Genomic DNA, 13,153 nt, shown 5'->3' with positions numbered 1-13,153 from the left:
ATGTACATGGGTACCTTGGTCGTGTAGTGTATCTTGTAGACCAGGCCCATTGCAAGTTGCTGTACTCTGTCGTCTACTCTAAGCCATCCTAGGTTGTCAAAGTGGGCAGGGGTGAGGTGGGTTCTAGGAGTAAGGTCAAGCAGTAGTCTGACCAGTTTGTTTTGAGATGTTTGTAATTTTGATGTTAGCACAATCAGCGGATTGTTATTGTCATTTATTACAATCTGGATGTCTGCACTTCCGCTGCGGGCGGCCTCTCCTCTCTCTCGCGTTGGTGACGAGCGCTAGAACTCTGAATTCTGTTACCTATACTCAACCTATATATCGTATGAACTTTAGAGTTCATGCTCTAAACCGGTTCAGATGAGGACCGGTGTTACTCCGATAAGGACCATATAGTCAAAAAGGAAGGTATTCCTTTAGAAAAATATTTAATAGCGGGCAAAATAATCACTAACATTTCAAAACAAACGTGACTTCTTCAGGGTTCTATACCATATGAACTCTTGTCTATACTCAATCCATACTTATCCACTGCCTGCGATTGTCTAACACTGTAGTCATACCTACATTAATTATACCCATATCCATAACACTTTATAACAATAATGTACAATAACACTGAACTTAATTTAATTGTACAATGACAATACATCTAATCTAATGTAATCAATGATCCTTTGTGCATGACAGAGTGGTTGAAACCCTCTGGTCAACAGGAGGGTGGTTCATATAAAACACATAGTTGCCCTTAGTAGCTTCCATACAGCATATTTGATCTCTCCTTCTGCAGCTTTAAAAGCAAAATACACAAGATTAGATTATAGCATTCATCCACAGACTCCTGGTTGAGAACCACTGGTTTAATACATCTTCCAAATCCCATTTGAAGCTCCAGATACCAGCAAAGAGGGTCTGGCTCCAGTGATAGCCAACTCATAATCATTCTGTGTCTTCCAAAAAAAAGTACATGGGGTTCCTATGGAGTATACGGCTTAGTAAAAGTACATGGGGTTCCTATTGTGTATACTGTTCTCCTTCTTTTCAAGTCTACTCTCCACTTAAACTGAACAACTAAATGGTTTCTCTCCAGTATGAGTTATCATGTGGCGATTCAGATTTCCTTTCTTAATGAAAACCCTTCCACAAACTGAACAACAAAAATGTTCATCTCCAGTATGAGTTCTTCTGATGTGTCTATTCAGATTTCCTTTCTTAATGAAAACCTTTCCACAAACTGAACAACTAAATAGTTTCTCTCCAGTATGAGTTATTGTGTTTCTTAAGATGTGACATCATGAATCCTTTCCCACAAACTGAACAACTAAATGGTGTCTCTCCAGTATGAGTTCTCCTGTGGCTATACAGATGCTTTAAGACTGAATCTTTCCCCACAAACTGAACAAATAATCAGGGGTGGGCAACTTTGTATATGGTGAGAGCCACTAAATTTCCACACTCAATCTGGGGGGCCGCATTGTTTATCGGCAGTCCCGCCAGTAATACCCCATCACTCAAATAGCCCATAATAGTCACAGATGTGATAAATAAGGCATATAAACTATTATAATTTGTTGTAACTTTGTTTTTATTCCATTTCAAACGCATTTATTAATGCTTAATTTCAAAGTATTGCTGTGTAACCCAAATATATACAAAAATGACATAATTAAGGCTTCTATTAAAATAAATGTATGAACTTAAAGCCCACTGCTCAACAAACACAAAGCAGCATTCCTGCTGCATTTCACTACAACATTAACACATTGACTGCCACGCTTCTATCCATCAATGTATGATCACTGCCACCAGTCTAAGCCTATGGAGATGTTCACCTTCTTTGCAGGGCTATAACTTTTTTAATTGCATTGCTAAATTGACATTACTATGGCCCATTCAACATCGATTATCTATCGTTCAGGATGTAGGAACGTTATACTTTTTCATTCATGGATTCTTCCAAAAATAGCTTCTAGAATATAAGTATGTTTTTATCGTTTTCTGCAGTAATTCATAGAACGTGAGTTATAGGCATAAACGCATATATAGATTATCAACTGCCGTTTATTGCCGATACACGCTATAGTAAAAAATTCAACGGTACATGATCGTATACGTTGATTCATCATGCGCGGATGAAAGGGGGGGGGGGGGGGGGGGGGTCGTTTATAATTCCGTGATAGTCAGTAAATGCTTTATGTAGTATGGGTGATATATTGATCAGAGAGGTTTGCATTGAAAAGAATAAACAATCAGGCTGAAAGTAACGTTACTGTCCTCTTAACGTTCGCCGATGAGACTGGAGAAAAATATCCCACTTATTTGACGTCGATCGACTAGATCCATTTCCGGTTTGTATGGCGCAATAAACGCCCAAATCATATAGATTATTGAGTTATGGCAGCGATCCATATACACGGATGTGTGTCTAGAGTCCTGCAACGATATGTGACTGCCGGACGGATTTCCCAGATGCACCGAGATCACCAGATCCATTTCCGGTTGTAACTAGCCCGATCATCCACCAGGCGGCTGTATTGAAGCGTTGCACTGTTGTGCAGGCTCCCACTGTATCAGCAGAGGCTGGGTGGTGGAATTATGAATGCCATGGTGAAAATATGAAATGTGATCTCAATAACGTCGTACAGCGTGGTTTGGCAGAATTAGCATGGACATCAAACACATGTGTTAAATCAAAAGTGCAATAATAAATGATTTAGTTAAATGTATAAACTTGTATCCTGCTACTAAACAAAACATTCCTGAGAGCTTCATATCCATAACATGCATTTCAGTGTTATCTGAACACTACAAAAGTAAACAAGTAGCCAAGTGCAATACTCATCAGAATAATGAATACCTTTTTGTGCAATTCTACATGCCTCCCATTGACCCTTTATCAAACCGGCATGACATTCACCCTCCCCCATAGTGGGTCAATAATGGTTCTGTCTTTAATGAGACACTTGTGGTCTCTCCTGTTGGCACACAATAGAAGGAATGTCAACTTCAATGTTTGTGCATGCGATCTGCATCAGATGAAATAACGTTTCATTTTTGCGTGCACATCCGTGCGCGTACTTCTGCTCAGAAAAGTGCTGGGACGGCGTGGTACCGTGTGGCATGACCACTGCACCCCTGATTATTAGTGACCCACAATAGATGAAAATTATGTTAGCGAACTTACCTGATGTATAATGCAGTGCAGCATTGGACACTCAACGCCACTCTGCCTTAGAAGCCCGGCGAATCCTGTGTGTTTTCCTTTCATTGCGGGTAGGGATGTCCCGATCCGATCACATGATCGGCCCCGATCACGTGATTTTCCGAAGATCGGGAGCGGCAAATTTATTTAAATCAGGATTTTTTTTTGGATCGCGGAAAATCGGTATCGGTAAATACTCAAAATCACATGATCGGGATCGGACGGGAGCAAAAAAAAGTGATCGGGACATCCCTAATTGCGGGTGCTCCATCGGTAACAACAGCGGACAGTTTATCAAACCCCCCATATTGCTGCACGGCACTTTCAACAGCGTTGAATATGTCCACACTAGGGCTGACCCCTATTAATCGACTCATCGATCGAAAGGAGCCATAGTCGACTGCCAACCTCTTAGTCGAATGAAAAAAAAATAAATATTATAATTATTATAAATATTTTTTCAATATTGGCCTGGGGCCGCATGGAGCGTCGGTGAGGGCCGCCAGTTGCCCCTCCCTGAACTAAATGGTTTCTCTCCAGTATGAGTTCTGATGTGTCTATTACAGGGGTTCTCAAACCTTTTCATACCATGGCCCCATTTTATTTAGGAGTTTTTTTGGGGACCCCACATCATGTAATTTCAACGTGGAATTAAGGAATATCAAAATAAAAGCACACGTTGTTGAACTTGATCATGCATATTTATTAGAAAATGTAATTTCAGCACTATGTTATCAATACACAGTTATAAAACGAGGAATATTTAGCCATGATATATTGCCAGAATGTTACAAAAAAAAATTTAAGAGAATATTATTCAAAAACAAAACAAAAATATTTCACTTGCCAATGCACCTACCTGCGACCCCAATTTGGGTCGTGGCCCATAGTTTGAGAACTCTATTCAGATCTCCTTTCTGACCAAAAACCTTTCCACAAACTGAACAACTAAATAGTTTCTCTCCAGTATGAGTTCTCATGTGTATCTCCCTTCTTGATGAACACAGGCCTGCTGTTGGCCAAACTTTCTATTTTCTTTGTCTTCTTTGGTTTCAGAGTTATCAAACTTGGTCCTCCACTCTCATTCCAGTTATCGCTGTCATCCGTCTCAGAACTCTCATCATCACCGTTTTCAGTCTCAGTTCCAGAACTATCATCATCATACAGCCCTTGATGTAGTTCATCTTTCATCTTTAGGAGCTCCGAGTCCTGGGTTTGGCTGAGCTGTGAGGACAGAGTATTCACATAATCATGTTCATAATTCACAGGATGTAAGGTTGTCTTGGAGCCATCAGCCTCTAGATCTTGAAATAGTTCATTTTGTTCCTCTTTAATCTGTTGTGATTCTGGGTCCTGGGTTTGGTTAAACCATGAGGACAGAGTATTATCACCATCATTTTCATATTTCACAGGATGTAAGGTCGTCTTGTAGCAATAAGCCTCTAGAAGATCTCGAAATAGTTCCTTTTGTTCCTCTTTAATCTGTTGCGACTCTGGGTCCTGGTTTTGGTTAAACCATGAGGACTGAGGTTTCTCTTCATCATGTTCACTCTTCAAAGGGACAGGAGTGTATGTCAACTTTATGATATCAGCCTCCTCCAGACCTTGAAGCTGCTCTCCCTCCTGACTGGCCAATAGTTCCTCCTGTTCCTCTTTAATCTGTAGGGGCTGTGGGTCCTCCTGGCCCAGACTGGGGCTCCTCTCCTGCTGCTGAGGGGGAACCTCCTCTTTACAGATAAACTGCAGTAAGGCAAGGGAGTCTAGAAAGAAGGGTATACAATTATTTAAATGTGATCTGTTGAAATTAACAATGGGACAATTCACACTACACTCATACCAGGAAAGTAACATGTTGAACCAATATATGGGGATAGACAGATCCTATAGCCAATATTGCTACCAGGCAGTGTTCGAATTATGTGGGTCTGAGCCCCGATAGTCAACAGCACCTGTGGGGGTCTCTCAAAATATAAATAAAATTCTTTAATATATATTTTTTCAATGTACAAATTAGTATTATTTATGTTACCTAAATAAATTGTTAATAGATTATATTTTTCTTTTCAGTTTTTAAAAGAACAGAGTAATTAATGTTGTGGAATAGGCTGCATTTCACCTCCAAGCCGCTATGCGTCGCCCATGAGTGTGTCTAACACTACTCCAACCCATTTGGTGAAGAAGAAGCAGCAAGCTGCATAATGTATTGTAAACCGGAGATTGATGTCATATAGCCCTTACCTTCACTAGGACATACCCCAAAAAGAATATTCCAATTGTCTGATCGCGATTTCCAGTATTGGTGTCCATCGTGTCGCCAACATAATCCACCCCAACACATGCATCTGGGGCATTGGACACGTTTCAATGTGATCGAGTGAACCGCTGGACTCGCCTGACCAAGAAAACTGCGCCCGGAGTGAATTAAATGTAACAATGTGTGAAAAAAAGGTTTAGAAGGGTGGGCGATACTGACACCTAGCTGGATGCAGCCGGTATTGCACTCTAGCTATCTCAGAGTGATTCCCTATGGTAACCCCGAGGTCCGTGTGAGAGAAATGAATACAAATATTGAATAAAAGAAATAACGATGAAAACCCGACTATACTCTGGTCAGAGCCGTATAATTAAGAGTTCCGACACTCCCACCCACTTGGTTGTTATCGTGGAATGCGGAAGTAAAGCGCCTCAGGGGGGGGTCCGTAGTTCAAGCTTTCAGCTCATCGCCATTCATTTCATTGTTGCCGAGCGGCACTCGCTGGTAAGTTTACTTTACTTTACTTACTGCATTTTTTTTACATTTTAACGCATTAGCAGACCACTCATGGATGTAGTCAATAGTGGTATTTTATGTAGCAATCTTTAGTTTATGTTTATCATAAGTTAATAGCTTGTTAGATTCTAAATGCAGTTAGATAACGTTACCATGTATATGTAACGTTAAATGTATATACACTCTTTTTCTGGACACTTTGTATCACAAACAGTACTGTATTTGCAAATCTGGTATGTCATAAATGTATAGATGTGGCAGTACTGTATATCTGTATGTCGTGTGTGTCATATGTCCTGATGAATTGAAAATGGGGGACCCTGATGTAAACAAGACGAAAGTCTTTCTATGGTCTGCATCCCCTTAACAATTGTATGTATTGAGCTGTACTGTACCCATTCTGCAATCTGTTAATAAAGTGTTCAATCAATCAATTCAAAACCATACTGACGTTGGTAAAGTGAGCAACACTAGTTTCGATCGTATTAGTACATCTGATTACAACCAAGAATCAAGAGGTTTATTTGTCGCATCATTCCAGGTTCAACTAGAAGACTGATAAGGTGAATATGCCTACCATATTACTACTACACCTGCATATAACCCATACAACTCTGTATGATATCAATAATGCTGTAAATACCGTATACATATATTTATATTTACCGTATATATATTTATACACATTTGTCGGTATATACCTGCATATAATCCTTTTTTCATACCTGTAGTTACTATATCTATATCTGTACATATCCCTTACGTACTCTTACTAGTTACACTGCTGGCCAGTATGACTTACTACCATAGTGTCTTTAAACCTGTATCACTGTAGATAATAATACTATAACACTGTACATACTGTACATCTGGTTATAATTATTACTCAGTAGTACTCTTTATATATTTTGTATCCAGTCTAATCACCTGTACATTGAATATTGCTATTGCACTTTACTGCTATATTTGCACTCCGGTTAGATGCCAAACTTATTTCCGTTGTACTGTACTTGTGCTGTATAATGACAATGTATTTTAATCTAATCTAATACAATTTTGTGTTGAGCGACATTTTATCTCATGGCACAAGGGCATATTAAACATATTTTCCCTTATTCTGAAATATTTCGTGTGATGGTCAGGTTGCTTCTGCTGACTTTGGCCAACCATTTTCTTCTCCCGTCTGTGTCCTTTGGGAACCCATACATATGGATCCCTTTCTCTGACCGATTGGTGCACCCGAATGCTGCACAGCCGACCATGGTAAGCAGCAAGGCCCGAATAGCACTACCAACAACAGGAGTGGAAGACTGGACCCTCTACCTGGACATATTATAGGCCTATAATAATAAAAAAATGTGTGGAATGCAATTGCTTGCCTTGTATTTTTTCTACTGTTGACCAAACTTCTTTCTTGGCTTAATTGAGTAGTATCAATGGTTACAGTATGAAATGTAAATGCTAAGAAATGCAGAGTAAACAGCTTGAGATATGATATTCACTGCATTTTCACATGTGCATGTATGAATGTCTTATAGATAGCATTAGGATGCCTCTCTGCCACTCCCCTGAAATGCTATTATATATATTGAATATAAATAGCCCACATATAATGTGGGCTGATTAATACAATGATGCTTGATTGTGTAACAACTGGTGATATGGCTAATGTAAAATAAGTCAGCTAGCACAGCTAGCATTTAACGTTCGAAATTGCCGTCATTGCCTAGTGATATAATGTAAATATTAAAGTAGCAGATATGTAAATGATATATCGCAACAGTGATCAATGCACATTGTATTAATAAGTACCAACAATTGCTGTAACAGTAGTAGCAGAGCCGTATAATGAGTTCTGCCATTCTGTCCCGCTGAAATCAAGTTGACAGGAAGACCAAATTGGAACTAAAGGTAGCTACGTGCATAGATATATATAGAACACTAGATAGCTTGCCCGTGCTGCCGGCCAATGGAGAGCGACGTCACTGAACCGCCGCCATCTTGCCAGGGGCAGCCTTGAGTGAGTGTGAGTGAGCTGCACAGACAAAAATACTCATAACTCGCTGAAATATTGATGGATTTACAAACGGTTTGGTTTATTACAAGCATTATTAACGTGGCTATGATTCAAGCGGTTTGTAAAAAAAACATCTTTATTTTTTTTTTATAAGTATGCAGTATCATAACTACATCTTTGATGTGCAGGATGTAGTGAGATGTGTAATCCTAAATGTTCGGCAGCCCTCATATGTGCCGTCACGCACGCTCGCGGCACTTTGTGCTCCGCGATTATACCTGCGCAGGATGTAGTGAGATGTGTATTGGAATACTGTGTGGCCTCCGTTGATGAATGGGCGACACATGGCAAATATACACAGCTGCCAGGTGGAAAACTCGATCCGAGTTGGGCTCGTCGAATTTAGTTGCCAATGCGCGACCCCACTGTAACCTACCTGTGACCCGCTTTGGGTCGCGACCCATAGTTTGAGAACCACTGGTCTAGGCTATTGTTCAAATTGCGCAAAAACTAAACATGATTTCTCCTGTGGATTGTATTGATGATAATTCATTTTTACACATTTTAAGTGTAGTACAACAAATACTTGTTTGCATGATCTGGTTGGATTGTCAAAACTTGTGCAACTAAAAGAGAGACTTGGGCTGGAGCCTGGAGGTGAGTGAGAGATAGTGTGGTAGAGAGACACCCACTGTAACAACATGAGAGCATCCGGTGGAATGAAACTTGTCAAAACTGTCAAACCTTAGCCAACATTAGCCAAATAAACCAACCAATACATTACAGTAAGGTTAGTAGGATAAACATTGTTTATTGTAATGCCTCATTCACCGTTTCATGTATAAAAGGTTTTCATTCGAAATATATCTTTTAAAATTAAAGATGTGGTCCCTTTTATTTTGAAAGATAATTCACCCGGAAGTAGTATTCTTGTTCAAGCAGCAAGGCTGGTCTAGCTGGTCGATACATTATTAAACGTTAGGCAATTGTGAAGTACCATAATCTCAAATGGGAGCATATCACTATTGGTCAATTCTGTAACAATAATGTCCAAAGGACCTTCTGATTTAACAAACATGCTTTGTGTGTCTACAATAGATCTTATCATTGAAGGAAATCGATGATTTGCATTTGGTGTATAACCGATATAGAGATGAGTTTTAAGAGGATAATACCATTATCATCATTTTCAGCATGTATGTCTGTCTCCAGCCAAACCGGGCAGAGGGCCGTTATCAGCTGGGTGAAAACAGAGCGGGGAGCAGTCAATGTCGTAGCAGCGAGCAGGGCGTCTGCATTCCATCAGCACATAACAACTGATAAGGACAGAGAACAGTGCAGGAACAGTCAGAGAGAGAGTTTGCCATCATTAGAAACGGCAGTTTAATGTGTTAAAGGTTGAAAGCAGTTCTCATGACAGCGCATCACATGACAACCAGAAGAGGGGCGGTCCTGTCATGGATGATAATGATGATGATGATTATTATAATGTGAGTGTTCTTCCGCGTATGGGTGAGATCTAGACACGAAGCTGACACGAGCGGACGTGGATCAGAGACGTTCATCTCTCTCACCCTCGCCGGTGGGGGAGGGGAGATGACACATCATCATTAGCTTCGGCTAACGGGAGAAGGGTTGTGGATAACGACGAGGCCTTAGCCACCATTGGACTAAACAGCAGAAGACTATAGAATAATGAATTTAGTGTTCAATCAAAGACTTTTTCAAGGACAATACGAAATGGGTAACATCTGAGGCTTTTGTTTATGTAATAAACAACGTTTTCCAAGAAAGGTACTACGCGGCCTAGTGTCAAATTCTTATGCTTACGGATTGCATTAAAGGGGGATGACAAAGATTATACAGCCAGTATGAGAAAACGTCGGAGAGATAAAACACAACGCAGAGTCAACGGATACAGAGGTGATAAGTGACACAAGCCAACAGATGAAGAGGTGATACTGGCTGATTGATCGAAATCTAACATCATGGTGTCAATATCTCGCAACATGGTGTGATTGATTATGGTATCAGTGACAATTCATCACATACTGTATAGTGTTGTCAAAAATATCGATACATATCGATACTGAATATTTAAAATGGTTTCGATACTCATTTCCCGAAGTATCGATACTTTCTGCAGTACCGATACCAGCTGGCTTGCTCCCGCAAGTTGTTGACAGACAGACGCGCTGCCAGAGCACGCTTGCCCTTCCGCCTCCTCCTCCTCCTCAGAGACCGGCAACAGACACAAGCTGCCAGTGCTGCAGCCTCCTCCCCCTCACAGCCGGGAGCCCTCAGTTTGTAAACAAAGCTATTATTAGCTAACGTTAGCTGTCGTTCCTCCATTAGCTTATGCTAGCTAGCTGGCCACATTTATAATTACTTAATGGAAACGGAGTAACGTCAAGCCGAGCCCACCCACACTACACCAGTACACGCATGAACTCGACACAACTACCCCGTTTCCAACGTTAGGTCGAGCGGAGCCCATCCTACACTAGTACACGCATGAACTCAACACAACGTTACCCCGCCTCCATGAAGTGTCCAATTAGCAGCAATGTTGTTGAAAATGTAACGTTAATAAATGCTCCGAGCATAGCTCCGGAGAAATCTCCCTCTCTCTCTCTCTCTCTCTCTACCCTTGTTTTCGGGTCATAACTAGAAAGGTGCGCTCAGTAGACCTCAAATCTCCAGCAGCCACTCTCTCTTTCTCTCTCTCTCTCTCTGATCTAAAGATAAACAAAGGGTTTTAAAAGTGTTATATTTATCTTCTCTTATAGTACCAGAGAGAAGCTGAGGAGAATCAACCAGCAACAAAAGCTAAATTTGTTTAAAAAAAAATGTATATATATTATTTTTTTTTATTTATTTTTTTGGTATCGAAATGGTATCGAAGTATCGATACTTTTCAAGGTATCGTATCGAAGTTGAAATTCCAGTATCGTGACAACACTAATACTGTACCAGGAAGGTTCATAGAGAAAAGTTTTCGCGAGCCGCAAGCTTGTGAGACTTTGTTTGATAACAATAAGAATATAGCTAACTTGCTCTGAAAAACCTTTGTCCAGACCTTGTGAGGCAACATTTTCTAAATTGAGCATTGTCAAACGAATGTGCACTGTGTTAGATAGTTAATATGTTCTATGTATCTATGTCTATGTTTTCTATTTATATTATCTATTAAATCATCTATATCTATGTTCAATACAAATTGTGTAAAAAAAGTGTTGAGGCATGTCATTAATCTTGACATTTACCCTGATTACAACTACACTGCGAAAAATGTAATCTTATCAAGTGAAAATATCTTGTATTTGGTACAATAAGTCCAATATTGAGTAGAATTATCTTATCCCACTGGCAGATAATTTAGCTTATTTAATTTTTTTTCTTCCTGATTTTGGTCAATTTAATCTTGTTTTAAGAAAACAATATATATATTTTTTAAAACAACAGATAAGTACCATCTGGAAAAAACTTCAGGACATTACAAACTACAAAAAGAAGTTCCGCATTCAACTAAATCAACCCAGCCAAACTCATCAATAAACTACTGGACATGAACATTGACCCCTGCATCTGTCACTGGATCCACAGCTTCCTCTCTAACAGACAACAGAAGGTCAAAATCAACAACATCACATCCAACCCTCTATATCTCAGCACAGGAGCACCCCAAGACTGCGTCCTTTCACTAGGGCTGACATTCGAATTTCTTTTTGGCATTCAAAGCTTCGGGGCCGAGATTCGATTTTAATTCGAAGCTTCGAGATTAAAAAATAAATATATATGTATATATATATTTTTTTTTAATGTTGTGGGACTTATACAGCACTTTTGTCAACTTTGTTGTTTTTAAATGTGCTCTATAAATAAAGTGGATTGGATTAGATTAATTAATTAAATTAATAATGAGTCGGTTGCCTGGGCGGCTGCTCTCCGTTACACAGCCAACAGACAGAATTCGACTTAATTTTTTATTAACACATGTTTTTATATGGGTCGGGACACTATAAAAAATACTATAGAGAATTGTCAGTGCTGTAAAGTTTAAACATTTTTAAATCTTAGACAAACGAAACACTTTGCTTTCATGAAATATTGTAAGCAGTCATTTGAGGCTTTATAAAAGCAGCACAATGAACACAGATCTGTCTTGCCGAGTACGACCTCATCTTAAATAACAAACGGCATTGCTTGTTGTAGTTAACAAAGAGAGTTGATTTTGCAGGTGAAAAAAAAAATAGAATATCAGAAAACATCTCCTGCTCCGTTTTTACCAGGCCATCATACAAAGCATCCTCACCTTCTCCATAAGTTTGGTACAGCAGTCTGGACATTCACTCCAAAAACAAACTGCAAAGAATAATCAAATCCTCCAAAATAATCCACACCGCCCTCCCATCACTCGAATCACTCCACCGCCAAAGTACAATAAGAAGAGCAAGACAAATTATCTCTGACCCCTCACACCATGTCTTTCAGCTGCTGCCCTCCGGGAGGCACTACAGATCCCGGACCACCAAAACATCCCACTTTAAAAAACGTTTCTTCCCCACTGCCATTGAACTCCCTGTAGCAACCCACTACCTCTGGACATAAACTGTGATATTGTGGTCTTTGTAATTCTGTATCTATGTATTTAACTGCATATAGTATGTATGTATTTTAAGTGATGTTATATGTTCTATGTTGGAACAATGCAATGTTATGCACTGAAAACAAATTCCACCAGCCTGGCTGGGTGGTCATTAAATCAATCAGCGCCAGAGGTCGCCGTTTGTGGTAAGAAGGCCACCGCTTTAAAGAATAGAAATACATGGCGGTGTTTGCAGGGCTCAAACTATATTAAATATCATAGCTATGGATATATTACTATTGCCCATTTGACATCGAATATCTATCTATCTAAATAAACAATTTATCCATACATTCCCGTTTTATACCGTGGTGAATATGAGTATAGTTTTAGGGTAATCCTGTCTAATCCCAGAAAACGACGATATGCAGCGTTTAGTGCATTTCACTAAAAAACTTGGCGTTTCTCGCCTGTATCAACAATCAATCTGAAATCAACACTATATTATCGGTATTATGTTTCATCATGAATGCATGAAAGGGTTTTTCTATGCTTCGATCATCACCAACGGAA

The 13,153-nt window shown here is 39.6% G+C and overlaps 1 protein-coding gene across 2 annotated transcripts in view; it reads right to left on the bottom strand.

The window, feature by feature from the left end:
* Window positions 1-3,896: 3,896 nt before the first annotated feature.
* Window positions 3,897-13,153, bottom strand: part of LOC311236020 (uncharacterized protein) — a 60,252-nt gene continuing 50,995 nt past the window's right edge. For both annotated transcript variants that reach the window (XM_084323600.1, XM_084323601.1), the window contains exon 9: window positions 3,897-4,965. In XM_084323600.1, coding sequence (XP_084179726.1) covers window positions 4,154-4,965 — 812 coding nt within the window. In that variant the 3' untranslated portion in view covers window positions 3,897-4,153. The remainder of the gene's footprint in view (window positions 4,966-13,153) is intronic.

The sequence above is a fragment of the Notolepis coatsorum genome, assembly GCF_963971535.1.
Source record: "Notolepis coatsorum genome assembly, chromosome: 10".
Classification (NCBI taxonomy): Eukaryota; Metazoa; Chordata; class Actinopteri; order Aulopiformes; family Paralepididae; genus Notolepis; species Notolepis coatsorum.
The sequence above is the reverse complement of the archived record's forward strand: the minus strand, read 5'-3'. Positions and strand labels throughout refer to the sequence as shown.